Source organism: Anarrhichthys ocellatus, unplaced genomic scaffold (assembly GCF_004355925.1).
Source record: "Anarrhichthys ocellatus isolate YVR2014 unplaced genomic scaffold, GSC_Weel_1.0 scaffold19, whole genome shotgun sequence".
NCBI lineage: Eukaryota > Metazoa > Chordata > Actinopteri > Perciformes > Anarhichadidae > Anarrhichthys > Anarrhichthys ocellatus.
Genome location: NW_022280049.1, coordinates 4,920,433 through 4,940,680, shown reverse-complemented (window position 1 = coordinate 4,940,680; position 20,248 = coordinate 4,920,433). Strand labels below are relative to the sequence as shown.

At 44.6% G+C, this 20,248-nt stretch overlaps 1 protein-coding gene across 1 annotated transcript in view; it reads right to left on the bottom strand.

Moving 5' to 3' along the window:
* Positions 1 to 20,248, bottom strand: part of tenm2a (teneurin transmembrane protein 2a) — a 154,786-nt gene that overhangs the window by 116,621 nt on the left and 17,917 nt on the right. Inside the window, exon 3 of the mRNA XM_031858161.1 lies at positions 19,791 to 20,081. Within this exon, the coding sequence (XP_031714021.1) occupies positions 19,791 to 20,081 (291 nt within the window). The remainder of the gene's footprint in view (positions 1 to 19,790; positions 20,082 to 20,248) is intronic.

Below are 20,248 nucleotides of genomic sequence, written 5' to 3'. Positions count from 1 at the left end.
CCCGCTCTCTTATCACCTATGACTGCCCTCTTCCTCCTCTTGGTGCTGTTGCTCTAGACATCATCACCCAGCATCCTTCCTCCCTCCTTCCTCCTCTGCGTCCATTTACTCATCCGCTTACACCTACAGCCAACACAGACAAAAGACAAAAAAAAACCTCTCCATCCCACTGGGTTTTCCTCTTCAGCACTGTAGAGGCTTTACTTCTTTTGGTTTTTGTCTCTTTACTGCGCCGATCCCAGATGACACATTTATACGGTACACTTTTGACTATGTTTTTCTTCTTCTCCCCATCAAAAAATTATATTTACACCCAGGGATTGCTCGCGCCGTCCTTTTATCTCGGCTGTCTCGCCCCGCTTTGCATTCATGCCGCCGCGCAGATTCAACACATCGGAGCTAGTGTGGCCTACGAGGGATGTACTGATGGAAGCCGTTCAGAGCGCCGCTTATTGTCCTGTGTGTCTCAAACGCTCGGCGAGCCACCGGGGCGGGACCAGAAATAGTCACTCTTTGCCGCTTCGCCAGAGTTTTCACCCCAAGGTTCTCTCTTCTATTCTTCTCCTGTCCTCTCCCATATCTATCACTTTCTCACTCATTAACCACTGCCCCCCCCCACCACCACCACCACCACCACCACCACCATTCCTCTTCCTCCTCCCCGGAGAGGAAAAACAAACAGCTGTCAGGGTCAGGCTCGCAGATGAATTCCAAATGACTTTGAAGGGCAGAGGGGGCGAGCAACTTTCTCCAGAGGAGAGGCCGGCTACACACACCGCACGTGCACGAAAAACAAGCATGCAAACAGCGTCGAATAAATATGACCCGATCCCCAATACACACACACACACACACACACACACAGTGTGCCGCTACTCTTTGAATCAATACTGCATCTTAAGTCAGCCTATTGCCTCAAGGTGAAGGCAGCTTGGATCTGTGGTTGTGTGTGTGTGTGTGTGTGTGGGGGGGGGGGGGGGGGGGGGGGGTGGGTGTAGGGGGGGGGCATGGCTAACACTTATTAAATAAAGCATCTCTAGTTAAATGTAGAGGCAGGTGAAGCTCAATGAACAGAAATGCACTGCTCGCAGGTTTGCTCACTTCCCCTGGCTCTGATTTATTTTACAGGATTCGTCTGGAGTCCTCCTCTCAACCTTTCTCAAGACACAAGGAGTCAATCTCACCTCCGCCGGCTCGCCACTCGTGGCTCAATTTGCAGCTGTCGCTGGGTCAAGACAGGTCGATGAATCACTTTTCATCTTATCAATCATATCGGTGTGATATCTCTCCATCTTGTCTGAGTCCCTCCCTCTGTCACTGTCCTTCACCGTTAATCCATCACGCACAAGCGAGACGGCATTCAGTGAAGCTAAGCCGATGTTTAATCAAGACGTTTACATCACTCTCAATTCTGTTTCTGCCGTTTTCTCCCGAATGGAGTCGATACTGAAGTCTAATTTCATTAACCAACAAAACTTTACATTTATAAACAAGTCGATCTGGATTGAAATAGCCATTCGGAGGAACTTTATGTGCGGAGGTAGTGACGAAAGAGGAAATCATAGAGGTTTAGTGTACTTTGTGTGTTTGTACACCTTCAGCGTTTGACGTAGATTCTCCAAGTCTCTGGAACTCTACCAGAATACAGATGATATTTCCTAATTTGGGGATTTAGATGATGGTGGTGGAGAGTGATGACTAGTGCCCCGAATAGACGCACCTGATTTGGTTATGTTTCCCTACAAATGTATTCAGGCTTGTCCTTTTAATTCCTCAGCCCCCCCACTGTGCTGTAATGTATGTCTTATTTACACAGTGTATTCTTATATTTGCATCTGTCTGTCTGGGGCTGTAGTCAAGATCATGAAGCCCGACTGGTTTCGGTCTAGACATATTGAATAAAATAGTCACTTTCAAGCCACACGTGAAACTTGTGCTTACGTCTCACAGAGTCGGTTTAAACAATGGCTGACGAAATGTAATTCACTTTTTACCGCTCGGTACGTGTCAGTGTGTATGTGCCTGCTCCTCTGTGTGTGTGTGTGTGTGTGTGTGTGTGTGTGTATTGGTCCTTCCAAGTCTTTTGAGTTCTGGCAGGAAGATCAGAGGAAATGTGCGTTGTTGTGTTTGTGTGTGGGAGCCTGACGGTGTGTGTGTGTGTGTGTGTGTGTGAGTGAATGAGAGAGAGAGAGAGAGAGAGAGAGAGAGAGAGAGAGAGGGTAGGCATGAAAGTGAGGTTCTGCCCGGAGACGTTTGATGTCGAAGAACAGCGTCTGCTGTCTGTCTGCCAACTGCCAACCCTCTATCGCCATCCCAACACATGGCCTCTGCAAAGTGTGTGCAAGTGTGTGTGTGTGCGTGTGTGTGTGTAAGTGGCCTGATTAGACAGGGACTCGGCTATGTGACACTGCTACAGAGCTAGTTACACTCAGAACGTGCACCTCGCTGTGCCACAGTGTAAATGTGTGGGCCAGAGAACGCAAAATAGGATTTTGTTTTTTAAGCACGTGACAGAAGGACGAGGGAACGAGGTGTGTGTGTGTACGTGTACGTGTGTGCGCGTGTGTGTGTGTGCATGTAGGCGTATTGGAAAAGGGTGAGTAATCTCTCACTTCTCATACCTCTCATCCCACATCACCAATCTTTGGATGGGTCCTTAACATAGAGAGTCAAGCACACTTATGGCTAATTGTTAACTGATGTATGTGTGGTTTCTGTCTGCATGCATGTGAACATTTCTGTGTACTGTATATGTGTGTGTGTGTGTGGAAATGTGTAGGTTGTGTCCAACACTGTGTGTGCCAGAATACTCCAAAGCCTGTTCCAGCATGGTTGATGTTACTGACACGCATCTATAACTGCTCCTTTGTTTTCCAAGTTATATATACATTATATTAGTGGGTAGGACCATATTTATATACCGCCATATATACAGTATGTGTCTTCAAAAGCCCCAAATAAGGGAATATTTTCTGTGAGAAGGGTGTTCATCCCTCTGGTATATATGTATATATATATATATATATATATATATATATATATATATATATATATATGAATGAATAAATGAATAAAAAACAAACACTTCCTTCTATATTTGGCCTCAGGAGGTCATGGGATGCTTTCATGATGAATTTTAGTTAGGTGGAGAAAAAAACAACTAAAAAAGATCGAGTAGACGTGTGAAGAACTAAAAGACGGAAGAACAAAAGCAATGAAGGAGGGAATGGAGAAGAAAGGCAGGTATGAGATCTGAGTCAAACACTCTTCTTTGACTCACACTCGCAGACACGCATGCCCACGCGAAGTTAGGCACGAACAAATAAAACAAAAACAGTGATTGAGGCGCTGGCATGTGCGCGCACAAAGACACCGCATGGTGCTATTGGCAGAGCAGAAGGCTGAAGGATCAGGTGAATCTACGCAGCAAAGGCACATACAGATCTTTTTCTTTTTTTTTTTGCACGCTTCTTGACATTTTCACTCTGATGGGGCCAGATATAGCTTCTCTGCCTCCTCGTGGCTCACAGGAACACACGCAGACACACACACACACACACACACACACACACTGTGAGAATGAATAGCTGAAGACCGAGGGGGGGGGGGGGGGGGGGGGGGGGGGGGGGAGTTGTTTTGAAGGAGGGAAAAGAAGAATGAATAGAATACGGTTAAAAAGCAAACAGTGGCCAGGCACTGCAAATGTCCCGTGGCAGCAGACAAATAAGTGCTGCTGCTGGAGCGATCTGAGCATCTCAGGTCGGCTACATTGATGGGGAAAAATTCACAATGATGTCGTCCCCCCCCCCCGGAAAGAAAGTAAGTAAAATCAATATGTAAGCTTGTGACGACATGATACAAAAGGCTTTGAGACCGAAAATGTGATTCTGCTAAATAGATAAAGACATGTGAGAATTTCACAGTGCTTCTTGTTGCAAAATGTCCCAGTGTTATACTTAGCGGTGTCATGTCTCTTCCCGTCTTTGGACGGAAACAAAGAGACAATAGCGCTCTACCGACCTGCGATTGGTCAATCCATTTGGAATAGGTCCTGCAGGGCTGCGTGTCGCATTCATTACACCCAGAGGTGACTGAAACATACCAATATTGATCTGGTGTGGAGGGTTCTGACATAGTCCACTTGCTCAGGTGGGGGGCAGTGAAAAGTGGTGACTGTGGCGTATTGACTAAATATGTGTCAATATGATCAAAACTGACTAGTCTGATACATCCAGCTTATTACCACGTGAACTTGTTTTGAGAGCAGCATGTTTTACACGAGGACATAGAGGTAACAAGGTTCCAGTAAGTTGTTTGGATTGGATATAGTAACACTTCAAGATAATCTAGCACTGGAGGGCCACTCCGGGTTATTAAGTTTACTTTGGTTTTAAGATTGAGTTTCTTTCAGGTGTTTTCTACCTAATACGACTGCACAGTCGTAGCCTGAACCTCATTTCGTAGAACATCCTGAAGTATTTCATATATCTCTGGAATAGAGGAGTGCCAGTGTGGCACTGCTGCCTCTCTTTATCCCTATAGCATGAGTGCTCAACCGACAGCAGCACTACATTTGGTGTTTTAATCCTGCAAAAATGTTGCTGAAATGTAAAGAAAGCCACCATATATATTTTTTTAAATCCAAAGCAGCTCTGGTTGCTTCTACCGACAGTCTTGGTGCATCTCTGCCAGATGGCTCGCAAGGAGAATGCCACCAATTTGTCTTTGCATAGTTCATACCAATCTCTTAAAAAAACGCCTTGATTGGCCCTGGAGCTGATCCCAGGAATCAGCTCGGGGCTTACGCACTGTATGCATTGTTATTGATTGCAGCGACTTGCTGCTGTGTGCCGTAAAATAGATAGTTATGACTTTGCAAAGGGACCAGTGGGAACAGAGGCCGGTGGTGGTCCAGGCCGACCCATTGATTAGATATAAAGGTGACCGGGGTGTACTATTGATTGGAACCGGTGGGACAGGTATGCCGGAGAACTAAAGTGGACTGAGCTCTAAGCGCGACAACGTCGAGAGAGAGAGAGAGAGAGAGAGAGAGAGAGAGAGAGAGAGAGAGAGAGAGAGAGAGAGAGAGGACAGACTAAATCGCTTCTCATGCGCCTATTTGTAAAGTCAAGACGGTAGGAAAAGGCCCAAAAAACAAAACAGCTGAGGACGATCCAAAAAGTCGCACTCCTCATGTTTCCTGGGCTTGAGCTTCACTGCCTGTACAACTGATACTTGGCTTAGCCATGGAAGGGGTTTAGAAAGGGAGATTTTGGACCAGCTGAGATGCCAGGGTGTCTCCGCGCTCGGTTATGGCGAGATGGAAGATGGAGTCAGGGACATGTCTGATGATTAGCCAGCTCCGAGTATTAAGTGGCGAAACAAGAGGACTTGCACAATCAGAGGTTAGAGACTCCAATATAGATTTATCCATCTATTCTCTTTCCTCTCATTTGACTCCTTGCAAAACAAAGCCAACCTATTAAAGCAAGTATTGAGCGGAGAAGAAACGCTTTTAACAGAAATATTGACATCAGCGCTGCCGCTTCTTTTTTTATTTTGTTTTTCCTTCAGCAGAACAGTGGGGCTTTAATCAGGTCTGTGTATTCGCTTGGTATCTATACAGTGGCTGAGCAAAGGATTTGGCTTCATGAATGCACACAACTGCAGGGCAATAAATACACAACACAAAGTAGTCAAAGTATCATGCATGCCAATGACGAGCTAGGTTTCCTTGATCAATGGAAATTGAAAATTTAGAAATGATATACAGTGAATACAATTTCTTTCTTCCTCTGAGATACAAAATAAAAGCAACCTCATCAGTTAATAACAACAGCTGTATAATGGTTTCTGAGGCTCTGCAAGGAGATTTCCAAAGTTTGAAAAAAAATAACCCTGATGCTCTCCTGACATTATTTTTTAATGGAAAGCGTATATAATTCTGCACTAAGGGTATAAGTAGTTCTGAAGAAATGGAAATACCAGGAAGGGAGGCTCTAAATTGAATTGCATGAATGAAAGTGAAGGATACAGCGTTTTTAAGGGTGCACATTATCAACAGTGTGAAGAGGTTACATTGTTGTTATGTCAAGAGCCCCTTTTGCATTGTGTTGCAGAGACATCGACTGCAATGAGCACGCTAACCAGCTAGCCCCTTCACGTGGAGCTCGGTGGGCTTGAGTTAGTGGTTAGCTGCAGCAAATAGCATTCAGCAACACATCTAAGCTAAATATATTCAGACTCAATTTCACAAAACTCCACATATTTACCGCGTCCATACTTTTCTTGTGTTAAGTCAAAGGGGTATGTACGTTACTTCCATAAAAGATCATTTAAAAAGAATTTAGTGGGTCAAAAGTTGAAATCAAACTGATGTCATGTATGCACATTAAATCAAATATATATAAAAACACACAGAGACAACTCCATCACACAATCAGCACTTCAAACTAAACGTGGGAGAAGACGATCATGGTGGTGAGCAGCTCCTCGATCGAAGAGGATTTAATCCTAACAAGTTACTGGGACTTGCAGAGGAAAAACACTGTGTGGTGAAATGTCTCTTCCAGATGGACTCCTTTGTTGTGCTTCGGTATTGTGTTAAAGGGAGAAAATAACTGTCCAATCAGAGCTAATTACATACATTAGCTACTTGATGCTTAACCCGAGCTTCAGGCTGGAGAGGCGAGAGAGAGAGCCCGCTACTTTAAGAGTGAATCGTTATAGCAGGAGTACGCCTTTAATCACAGCTTAACAATGACATTTTACAGGTGAGTGCACGTGTGCCACATGTGATTATGCAGACCTGGCTCTCAGTGAAAAGGTTCCACGTTGCTATTAAACTGCATCGGGTACTCTCTCTCTCTCTCTCTCTCTCTCTCTCTTTCATTCTGTTTCACAAACACACAAACACCGGCCAGCAGATACTTGCAAGCTGATGCCACGCCATGCCTCGCCGTGCTGTGCAGTGCCCTACAGTGCTGCGCTCCATTCGATGAGACAGCATGAAGCACAAATCAATATGGATTAAAGCTCTGTAAGGATCCACTGACTCCTCCTCGCCCGCGTAGGGAAGGAAAACGTGTGCACTTATTATGCTGGAATGCAGATATTTTTTTTTCTCCCCCCATCTTTTAAATCATAGAGGGGAAGTGAAGAGTGGGGGATAAAGTGGCGCTGGACGCCTGTGCCACACCCAGCTCCTGCCACCCGTGGGGCATATCCATCAAGATGTTTAGAACGCAGCGCGGCGGGGGGGGGGGCTGGAAACAGCACCTCATTTCACCTGCCACACCTAGACTGAAAGTCACTCACACACACACACACACACACACACACACACACACACACACACACTCGCACAGTGTACAGTGGCAGGCCTGGCAGCAGGTCTCAACCCCCCTGAGTGTGGTGTGCTCCCCACAGCGCTCCGCGGGACGCCGCAGATTATCCCAGCGCTCGCAGACAGTCACAGAATGTTAATCCTCAGCCATCTCTTCTACTGTACTGTTAACACAGTAGTGTTCCTCTCGATCGCTCCTCCTCCTTAGATTCCCCGTTTCTTAATCCATCAGCTCTCCATCCCCTCCTTTGCGATCCGCTCCAAACCGCTTTCCATCATCTGCATTTGACCCCATCCTCTCCTCCCCTAAAATCTCTTGATCCCCGTTTTCCTTACTCGAAAGCGACAGGGCCTCAGCCCCTGTTTCCCTCTTATCCTTCCTCCACGCTCGCGGGCCCGGCCCTCGCTATCAGCCCCGCATTGATCTTCCCGTCCCCGGGAAAACAAAACACCAATCAGCCTGTCATAATCACTCTGCTGGAGGAGGAACGCCAAGCGCAGCTGCTACGTGCTGATGTAGAGACAGTGGAGAAGCCTTTTTTTTTTTTTTTTGAATGAACTTGTGCCGGATGGGTTCTATTTTTAAAATATGTGTACAAAAAAAAAAAAAAGTGGGTACCATGAAGGTTTATTAACTACACGGTTGATTCCATTCTGTTAATGATGATACTGACTCTCATTTCTGTTTTTATTTGTATGCTGGAACAATAAAGTGACAGCTGCTGGAACCGTTCCATCTAGAAACTACACAAAACAACCTCTGAATGATATCTGGTCTCCTGCAGCTTCCCTCTCCTATTCACTCCATCTCATAAAATTTGCCCTCTACTGCTCGTACATTTTAGGCTTTTTTTTACTACTTGTCCTGCAGGATTTTTTCTTCGGGACAGTGTGGCTGCTAACTTCCAAACAATAAATTCAGCTTGTGATCTGTCAGCAGTCTCCAGGCTGTTACCCCTGTCGCACTGTGCTTTCTTGTCATGCAAAACATGGATTGCAAACTTTATGTCTTCACATACCTCAGCATCTTTCCACCGCGGGCGATCTGGCAGATCCAATAAATCCCCAGCAGAAATCTTTGCTGTGGTGCATTTAGACATTGCATTAACCACTTGAACTGTACATTTCCCCCTTAAATTTCCCCTTAAATGGCTTCAAAGTTCGATGAATCACTTTTTCTCCGCACTGTTTGACACCATCTGCTTGTCCCAGCAGATCATTCTGGCTGTAAAACACACGAAATGTTCACGTCCAAAATGCCACTATTTCTGGCTGCTTCGTGGCATCAATTGGAAACGTTTTGGACCGTGCAATTTGAGTTAATTATGATGGACATGCCAAAGAATCTGCAGGGGTGACGGGTTAACGCTTCCTGATTTATTAATATGAATAATTTGAATCGACTCACACTTAAAGTCAAATTCTTACTGTTTTTTTCACACCATTAAACGCTTGATATAAGCTCGATACTATAAACGCAAGATTCGTAAACGAAAGCTAAACAGCATTATAAAACTCAGACCCTCCTCTTCAGACAACATTTCTAAAGATCAATAAGGTTGTCCGTTACAGCTTAAGGTAACATATATCATCCACACATAATGATACATGTGGAAATAGCCTTGATTGTGTTAAGGGTGGTGGTATTCCTCAGTTGTACAACATCTCTTCTGTATTGCTAGTGCTTGTTTCTCCTCTCACAGCACAATGGAGCAATTCAACAAACACAATACTCACATGATACATATAGACTACAAAGCTTATTTGAATTAGTGAATGGACTGTGTTGCGGTTGAAGATAAGGCTGTATGCGATTGTGAAAAAATATCTAATTGCAATCATTTTGACTGATATTGCAATTGGGATGTGATTTGCTCGAGAGAATGATCGTTTTTTCCCTCATTATTTCTTATTCATTATTCTTATTTTCACTGAAACACACGTAAAATAACTAAGGTGTGATTTTGGGATTTGTACCAAACAAACAAAGCCAGACAGAGAGACAATATTTGATTTGAAAGGTCATTTTCACTCACATTTCGCCTTGAACAAATGCGATATTAAAATTGCAGTAGGCCATATTGTGAGTTCAATAAAATTTTGATTAACTGTGCAGCCCTGGAATAAGATGTTACTCTTGATTTCATGTCTGACAAGCTGCCGGCTTTCTGGAATATTTCCAACCAAAGATCCAAAGAACTGGTACCAGCTCATGTTTAGTCCACATAGCCGCTCTGTGCTGCTTTGGGAGAAAATGCAAACATCAGCACGCTAACATGCTCACAACGATAACTCAAGTGCTTAGCAGGTAACTTATTCCATGGCGTGCTAACATTTGCTAATTATCATGGAACACAAAGTACAGCTGTTTGTGCAATTCATCCCGAGGAGGACATGAAAGTCTGTAGCAAATTCGAATGGCAATCCATCCAATGGCGGTATGTTTCACCTAGAAACATAAATGTCAACCTCATGGTGCCACTAAAGGGAAAGTCATGGGATCAACAAAGTCATTGGGATTTACCGGCTGGGCAGCGTGGATATCTGCACCAAAGTCCAACGCAAATCATCCACTAGCTGTTGAGATGTTTCATTCTGGAACAAAGTGGTGGAGCGACCAACACTGCCGTCATTGGAGCCATGTGGCTAAACTAAGGGTAACATCACTTTGACGACGCACTTCTTAGTTTCAAGCACACTGAAAAAAAAAAGACATTTCAAAACCAGAAGTGAACCCCTTAATTAGTCTCACAACAAAAAAACCTCCACAGGCAAACTTAAAGCAAATGTATCAGTAAAAGAATAGCGGGATAGTTGCACGTAGGCAATAACATTTACATGTTTGATGGCGAAACCAGTATATGAGTCGATAATGGTCCGCTTTTGTACCAGCAATGGCTGTTCTTTCCACCTATGTATACACTATTGCTTAACTGCCAGTTGTAAGATTGATGACGGTGCAGCCTGATGTCCTCCACGGTCACCGGTGGGTTGTATATCACTCTGTGGACAGGTGACATCTGTTTGAATGTTTTGACCCGGTTGATAGCGCAGTAATTGTTCCATCGTATGCTGCACTAAACTGTCCTTCTGAGGAATATGATTAAGGTTAGTTGGTAACTTTAGGTGTATATTTCTCTCTCATTTTGAATTAATTTAAACGAGAAAGAGACAGACCAATAATGTCTCACTGTGTATGCTGGACCTTACTTCTTGCAAGAACTTAGTATTCCTTTGGTATAAAATGTAGAAATAAATTGAGAAAGCCTGTGGTGTAAGTTCTTGTTGGAAATTGAACGCTGCTGAAGAGCTCAAATGTAGCAATAAATGAAATAGTGCTTTAATAAGTGGTGGCAAAAGAAAGAGAGCTTTTGATTAGTGCAGTTGTCAGGCTTTGGCTATTGATAGTACTGTATCTTCTACATCAGTGTCAGTTTCCTTTTTCTGTGACACAACTTAACTCTGAAAGCTTTCTCTAAAATGACTTTACATATTGAGGGAAATTCATCCAAATATAGGAAGTGTTCAGGTGTTATCCTTCCCAGTATTTGCATACTGTACTGTATATGCGCTGTAGGGCAAATCAAATATATTTGAAGACTTTCATTTCCAATGAAGTCGTGAATATTTACTCACCAGAAACCAACCTGTGAACAGCAAATAGCATATTTCTGATGTGTTTCCACAGACAGAAAGTAATAAAATAAGGCACAGAGGGAAATTAACATCAGTAAATATCATCTGTGATAACTTTGCCTCATACAGGTACTCTAATTTAACAAGGAGAGCCGCGTCTGAATTTATATTAACAGAAGTTTCTTTTAGAAATGTCAGTGTCAAGTTCCACTATTTATATACTGTTTATGTGTCAGTCAGGACAAATGTAGAAGTTTCCGAGCTGCATATCAATCAGTATGTTTGTTAGGGCTGAAACATTGAGGCACTGAGCGAAGATATATAATCTGGTAAAATGTAGTTTTTGAAGGAGATGTTTTCACAGAAATATAAAACATATCAGAAAAAATATACTAGGAATAAGCAGCTTATAATACATAAGTAAAACTACTAATGGTGAGATTTTTCTTGTAATCAAAGCAAGTATATCAATAAATATACAATCACGTATTTCCTAATAATTTGAATTAAGTGGGTTTTTGCGCAAACGATGACTATAGATGAAGGTTTGCACTGACTTCGGGACTGTTGAAATCATTTTTCTGAAACCTTTACACTTAGAATATGATATGGCACTTACATGCACTAACAGGGCTTACTTTTGTCAGATAATATTATTGTATGCAATTCAAATGTTGATTTTTCTAAAAAAAAAAAAAAAAAAATTAGTTGTGCCATCTTATCTGCTCTTTTGCATATTTGCTACTGCTCTTTATCCGATTACTCTATTAACTAATTCAATAATCAAAAGAATACTTGATTTCATATATATATGTGAGTTCACCTACTGTAATTGTGCGTCCCTATGCCTGCGCGCTGTAAAACCTGATTTCACCGCTTTCTTTTTTATATAAAAGATTAACCTTTACATGATTCCATGCACAGAGAACCTGTGCTCCGTTAACTCCTCCGCTCTTTGCTGGATGTCTTACTCCTTTACTATTCACTCCGAGGCTGTGACCTAAAGTATCACGTCGAACATGTTCGTAATGTGCCCGACAAATCCTATTGTACAACCCGTATGGCATAAAAAAAAAATAACCTTCACCTCCCAACACACATCGGTTGAGTTTCCTTCCTTCCTTCCTTCCGCAGTCAACTCTCTCTCACTCTCATTCAACTAATGAAAACAGATGAAAACTCCACAGCCCAATAACACGAACATTAACACTAATTCACGCTCGCAGAGACAAACAATCTCCGAGACGCGAGTAAATACGCCGGAGTTTCCGGTAGTCGAGGAGGGAGAGAAAGAAAAAAAAGAAACTCACCCTCTGGGAAATTTTCTCTGATCAAGTGCAAAGAGATTAACCAGTTGGACGTGCGCTAATGAACAGGAGATCATAATGAAAGGAGCTCGTAAATGTAGATGAGGCATGTGAAAGAGAACAATTGGTCGGCTTGTATCGGATGAAACAAGAGTAATGCACAGAAAGCAATTATTCGACTGTCCTTGTTGTTTTCCACCTTAACGCCAACGTCCTGGTAACGTTTAACAATGAGCTGAAGGAAATGCTTCATTACGACAATTACAGTAATATGTGCAATCACACTTTCAAAAAGAGCAAGCCTTTGATCCGACGCGGGGATAATGTCGTACTCTCAGCTGGAGCCCAGTTTGAATCTATTACATTGTGTGCAACAGCCTCTTTCATAAAAAAACCCCCACAACACATCAACTTATAGACAAAACAGTGAATCACGCACAGACAAAGGCAGCAGAGGGCACAGAAGCACATCAGACACAATCACACAGAAGCAGATGGGCCAAAGGTGGCCCGAGTAATCTAGGAGAGGCCACAGTCAGACGTGACTTACTGATTACATAGTCCCCAAACGGATCCTGATCCTCCTCATCATCTAGGTACGCTGGGGGAGAGCGAGTGGGAGGAAGGGAGGAAAGAAAGAAAGAAAAACAAGAAAACAGAAACAAAAGAAGGGTTATGACAGACAGGAAGCGTGAGTTTGTGAGTAAAATAAACTGGACAAGAAAGAAACGTAGAACTGAATTCAAAAATGGATACAAGATATGGTATAAACAAACAAGTAAATGAAGAAAGAGTGAAGTAAATAAGTGGTAAAAGTGACTGCGGCCTCCCATCATCCACCTTTCTTCACCCCCCCGTTGACACTCAATCTGATACATCCAGCCTTCATTAGGAGGCAAAGCACTGACCATTAAACTACTAAACTAGTTTCAGAGACATGCAGAGGAAAATATGATCGCTCATAATTGGCTGGAGAATTCTCAATTTGCTCTCTCTCTCTCTCTCTCTGGCAGGTTTTGAAGATGGCATGAGAGGCCATTACGGCTAACTAAATTCCCTATTAGGGCGGCAGCACGGTCGTCAGCAAGTTACAAATCCGAAGCCAACGATACTCCCCCCGCTCCTGGGACTCTCTGCCACCTGATAATAATACTGTTAGTAAGGGTGGGCCCTCACTGCAGATGCACCTGCCGCATCCTCACAACAAGAACTTCAATGTCAGCTGTGTGTGAAAATCTCTCCTTCATCTCTCCCTTTCCATTTATTCATCCGTTCATGTTTTCCTCCACTTCTTCTTCTTCTTCTCCTCCTCCTCCTCTCTCCATCACTCCGGGCTCGACTCCCTTTAATGTGAGTTAGCGTCCATCTACTGTGATCAATATCCCGAGGCTTTTATTAAACACTGCTCTTATGCATCTCTGTGTGTGTGTGTGTCTGTGTGAGCACTTGCCTCCCTGCGTGTGTGTCCTTCTTTGTGCGTGTCCTCACATCTGGTCCAAGCAAATGTTTCTATTCATCGCCCGTGTTTGTGAACACGTATGAGTTCAGTATTTTGAATGAACCAATCTTTATTGATCTTGACCACGGGGCATTTTGCAGACTCTAGGCTTAACCCAAATACGGGCACTTACACATACACGCCACGCGCATGTGTGTGTAAGTGTGTGTGTGGGTCCACCGCGACTTTGCTCATTCTAGCATTTGAGCTCTCGCTGCATGGACAAAAAGTCCTTGAACCAGTAGGTGAAGTGTGGAGGCGTACATGCCCGTCAGACACGCGCACGCACTCACTTTGGCCTGTGTTTGTGAAAGCGAGCTGTCAGTGCTGCTCTCACACACCATTCATCACAAGCTACTAATTCTGTTAGACCATTGTCGAGCCTTTTCGCACCCCGCGTTGCTCTCCGAAAACTCAATCAGAGGCTAATGCCCCCAACGCTCGCGCGCAAGCCTTAGCTCTCAGTTTCTTACTCACACGCGCACACAGAGACCCTGAGGGGACAACCGGCGGTCTTAGGGGACCCCGCCAGTCCAACTCTATAAGTGTTGCTTTGATTTGATAGACAGGAGCTGCATGGACCGAGTTACTGGTGCTGCGAGTGGGAAAGAAAAGGCTCCTACAATCACGGCGTGACATATAATTATAACATGTATTCCAAAGTACAGAGCCCTTTTTAATTCAAAATTCAAAATGATCATGATTAAACATTATCTTAATTTACCTTGATTGCAAGACAATCCTTTGAGCACGCCACTTCGAAACATTCCCTAAAGCAACGACACATCAGCTGACGTGAGCGTGGTTGATTTGGTTTGATTTATGGCGGTATATAAAAAAAAAAAAAAAAAAAAGAAAGAATAAAGAGGACAGCACGGGTGCAGGCACTCTGCCACCTGTGCTAGCAGATTTGATTAGTTAATCAGGAATCACTTTGCCCAACACGGCTTTTATAAAGCATAATTACAGCTCCAGCTACCCAAAAAAATGAATACAAAATGCAGATGTGGGGCATTTGTAAAAGTTTTTCTGCTTGTCAAAAAAAAAAAAAAAAAAAAAAAGAGAGAGAATTAACATATAAAGTTTAAGAAACATAAACCAACTTCTAAGAGCAAAGAAATTCTCCAACAAATGAAGGGAGCCAGTGAGGGAAACCAGGCAATTGAGCATGCCCAGACAGGGGAGCGGGGGTTAGGCGGAAAGGCCAGACTAAATTTAGCGCCACCTTTTCATTCTCTAATTACCAGATTAATACATCCTGTCACATACGTCACAATACCGCCCTATGATTTATTATCCAGTCGGGCCAGATGGATAGATTGAGCCGGAGAAGGGAAGGAGGAGAGGAGACGTCGCCTGAGAGCGGCCAATCGGAGTGCGTGTGTTGATTGGGGCGGGGCCGGTGCGAGTACATAAAGTCGGCCGTGTGAGTAAAGCTAAGATTTGTTGACGGAAAACAATGGTGAAGTTGAATTATACTCTGCCTGATTCCTTAACAGGGTGCTCTTTAATGAGGGGACACACACATACAGACCACACACACACACACAACCATGCGTAGAGCACTGCACTATGGATTGTGGCCATAAAGTCCGCCCTGGGCTTCAGGTTTAAATCAATGTCAAAGCCTGATCTTATTTCATCTAATGCATGTTTTAATCATTCTCCCTCCTGATCAATGCAGTTTGGATGCAGTCATCAGGCACTGCTGTGGGAATTTACAAGCGCTCCTATTCTCCCGCCTGTGTTTCCAGACGGACATTTTACGAGGCGGTGCACAGCGTGACAGTAAATCTCCTCCTCCACTTTGCCAAAATGAAATCTCCCACTGCCGCTCTCCACGCCCCGTATTTGTTTGTCTCACTGTGCTGCTTGTGCAAACGAAACTCGGATTGGCCCTGCCAAGTCGACGTTCTAGTCTCTTTATTTTAATAGTGTCTGGAAGGGGCAATAAAAGCAAAGTGTCTTTATTCAATACTTGACAATAAAGCTGGATGTAGGGAAGAAATCCCTGAGTTGCATTTAGGAAACTAATTTAACAGGCTTTACATACTTGTCGGTAATTGGAATTTAGCAGTAAATGAAAAAAAAAAAAAACAAATGAAAAAATAATCACAGAGTTTATTTTAGAAACTGATTTAACAGGTGCCAGAGGTCTGCAGAGGAGAAGGATGAATTTGTACACCTGCACACTATATAGTCAGGCGCCTCCGTCATCTGGGTGTTCACGGCCTCTGAAAGTCAATCTGTGTGTTTGCACAATATGTGTGCGTATTATTGTTCATCAACTTACACTGGAATTCATACTGTGATTCTACAGCTCGGTCAATAACATTTTTATTCATGCGCCGGCCATTTTTGAGATTTTGGGCTATTTCACTTCCATAATATGTCTTCTCTCAGACTATTGGAAAGAAAACATCCAAACTAAACTGAACCATCACCATGAAAACTGCGCAAATCCCCTCCATTGACTAATATGGTGAGTCATCAAAATATCAATATACAGTATACCTCGTGAAGAACACCTCTGCCAAGTTGGGTTAGTTAGCTCTGTGGGACCTGCTCAAAGACGGTTTTAACGGTTCTTGTTGGTGGTAACCTGCCATCTCAGAAGCCGTCACAGTTTGAGAGATTTTTATAATTGGTGAAAAAACGCCTTTGATTTGATCTCTGAGTTAACCTCATGGCATAAACCGCTCGGTTATGAGACAGTATTTGGATCTAGTTGGGCGGAGAAGGTTGGCTTAATCAATCCTCCTCCTACGGAGCCGTCCCTGGCAGCTTATCTGGCCCAGTCTTACAACCAGGAAGTGGGAGGCCCCATCTCCCTCCCCATCCAAACACAGCAGGTTGTCCACGTTGCAGCTGGGGAAGATCTAACGAGAGCAGGCACGTGTCTGGAGGAGCTCGGTAACCTCGCTCGCTCCCTCGCTTAATTTCAGTCGGGAGGAAAACCGCTTTATCCGAAAGCTTAAGCAGCTGGTAGGCGGGATGGCATCAATGATCGCTGTGACGGCTGCATGCCTGTTGAGAAGTCCAATGTAATAGCTATGGCTCTGCCCCCAACTGTGGTTGCAGATCCAGAGTGCGAGGGCATGATCCACTAGAAGTCTGCCTACATGGCAGGCGTTCGAGCAGCGGTGTCTGGACCGAAATGTACTCTCGTTTCAGTGCTCTATTGTGGATGTTTTGACGTTCCATCAGGGTGTTGCTGGATAAAAGTCTCCTTTTTTCCGAGATTAAGGTCTATCTGGCAGCTATATCTGCCTGTCATGTTGGCTTCGACGGAGTGACGCCAAGCACTCACCTTCTTACCGTGTGTTTTTTAAAGGGATTTTGCCGGATGAGGCAAATATATATGTATAATTATATCATGCAGAAGTTCTGCTAAAAAAAAACATGAAGCAGTATTCAAAGTTCTCTGTGAGTTCTACTTGTTTACTTCAGGTGTATATTGGGTGCTAATTGTGTTGAGACTAGCAAAGGCACCAGGCATCATGACTGACGAATGCTATCCATCCAAAAGATCACACTCTTTAATTTGTTATTGACTCAGGTTTTGTTATGTTGTTTTTTTCAACTCGTCCTGTTTTTGCCATTTAAAAGAACAGTATGTAGTGAGGCAACCTGAAATATGGCAAGAAAGTCTCCCTAATTTTCATCTTGTTTTGGAGTTCATGTGTCGTACATTAATTCACTAATGAGTAATTAAGTTGAAAGAAATGAGGCAAAACAAAGCTGTGATTTCATCCAGCGATTGCGCTGCAGCCTTGCTGACACAAAAAAAACGGGCACAAACACACACACACACAAATAGTGCTTTCCCTGAGGTTTGTGATATCTGTCACCATTTCTCTGCAGGGCTTTCTATTTTGGTAGTGAAATCTGCAATAGGGCGCACGTGCACACTCATCCACGTGCGCACTCCTGCCCTGAAGGGGAACCCTAGACCCTTAAACCGACACCTGTCAGTCACGCTGGCAAGCCGTACTGACAGGTGCATAACGAGAGGCGCAGCGTGAGCCCGCAGAAGACAGAGGAAGACGCTTGAAAAGATGAAGACGAAAGGCGGGAGAGAGGAGGCAGATGAAGAGGAGGAGAAGCAAGTGGAGGTGAGACTTCTGAAGCTTGTTAAGAGACGCGGCGAGATGAGAGCGCCGCGGCGTGCTGCTTTAGCACGTCGCCGTCTTTTTTGATTTGTTAGCATGTGTTTATGATGTTGTCTCTCCGTCTGCCTCCGCCAATCGCTATTATTAGACCCTCAGATCCTCCTCCTGCTGTTTTGTGCTGTTTTGACACTCCCGTTGCTCCTGTTTTACACTTCCTCACACGCATGCGGGGGTCCCGTAGACAGACAGAGTAGCATATAGAAGAGACAGTGACAGCAACGCACACACTTGTAAATTCGGCATCTGTGCCGCTCGGGGCGCAGAGGCTGGGTTGTGTCTGGTGGGAGCGAAATCCTTTTCCCTCCGGGGTGCTTTTTGAGGTGTGACGTGCATTCGGTATCAGATGTTCTGTTTGCGAGAGTAAAGGGTGCGATTTTCCTCATTCAGAGCAACTAAATAACTAACGAGTTGACTTGATCAGACGCGCTCGCACACCTGGTGCTTTTATCCGGCTGCCGCGCCGCCTCTGATCTCATCGCGCTGGCAGCGACGGCTATGCAGACCGCCTGATCTAAATGTCTGGTCTGTGAAACCAAGAGACGAGCCGAAGAGGCGTGAGCCGGCGGTTCCTCCCTGAAAGCTTCCGTGTAGAAGGCACACTTGCATTTAGTTGAATTAACTTTAATTTAGCAATTTTCTACATAATCATCAAAGTGAATGAACAGACGAGTGAATGTCTGGATCCTGTGGGAGCACGAAAAAAATACCCCCATGGATGAAATATCAACGTATGAAGTTTCCTTTCTTGGAAAGTGAAGACGAAACAACAACTTTTGATCTTCTCAACTGTCATCACTCAGTGAGATCATACTGCAGGCAAGCCATTATCGCAATGTGGAGCGGGATTAAGAAGCTAATTTCACGAGGTCTGGAAAATGCCGGGCGACGGAGCTCTCAATGGCGTTCTCCTGGCCCTGAGACAGACCGAGAGTGAGAGCGGCGGCTGATATCTGCGGCGGCGAGATTAGCTTGGTAATTAACCACAAAGCAATTATCGGGCGGCGGGATGAGAGGCGCGTCTCGGGGAAGGTGTTTCTTGACGTGTTTAATAGGTGTTGAGTAGTTTTGATCAGCCGACATAAGTTGTTCCTGATTCGGAGGCCCGCAGTCCAACAGAGGTTGATCCGCAGCTGATACACATTCCCGTCGAGAATTCAATTAATTAGACTGTTGCTTTTCCTTCCTTCCACTTTTCATTAACCTCCATTGACACCTCGGCGAAGCATCCGCGCAGGTTTACGGCGGCGGTGGCATGATTAACGAGGAAATGGGAAGTTGGCAGTAAACAAAGTTGCCAGGGGATGGAAAGGAGCTCCGGCAACATCACACTCTCGCACTCGCGTGACGATCTCTTCACGCATCTTCTCTCTGACTTGCATCTCAGTGTTGGATCACAGAAGATAAAATGCTCCAGCTCCAATTAGTTTTTTCGATTTGGACTGGCAGACCAGTCGTGAGATCTCAGCAGATATGTGGTACAAGAGGGTAGAGTTCTAAGTGCTATTGAATGAATTTAAGAATGGCTCTGTGGGGTTTGGGGGGGGGGGGGGGGTCCAACCACTGTTGTTCAGATCAGAAAACAGAATCAATCAATAAATCAGACTCACTCGCAATTCGTATAATCTGTCTGTTTTGGCGCTCTAAAGATTTCAACAATATCGACCAAGATTCATATTCTCACTCACAATCCCTTTAGACTATGTCACTCTGACGCGTCCTCCTCGATCAGTTCTCACTCCCGCACGTCTTACTCACTCTCTCCCTCACCCTTTCCCTCAAACCAATGGGCCTGTGTTTTGATACACACATCCTTCAGGAGTCCTTTGTCCTACCTGACTCGTTGTCAGACTTGTCGTTGTCAGAGTCGGTGAGGGTGAGGGCGGAGTTCTCGCGACTGGACACTCCCGAGCTTCGGCGGGACTTTACCCGTCCTCGTCCTGACCACAGCTGGATGGCTCGCTCCGGGGACAGCGGCCCCTCGGGGTCCGAGTCGGCATCGGAGCCGGCGCTGAGGGAGTAACCCCTCTGGAGGAGACCCAGGTCGGGACAGTAGGGGATGGCGGCGGGGTGGGGCGGGGGTGTCGGCTCGCACACCCCCAGCTCGGCCAAGGTGAAGTTGCCCCCTGCGAGGGAGAGAGTGGAGTTACACGGGTGGTGTGTGGGGAGTAACATCGGTAAAAAAGAAAAGAAAAGAAAAGCAGTAAATGAAGAACATCCACACAAACAAATGCTCCCACAAGCAAACACACACACACACACACACACACACACACACACACACACACACACA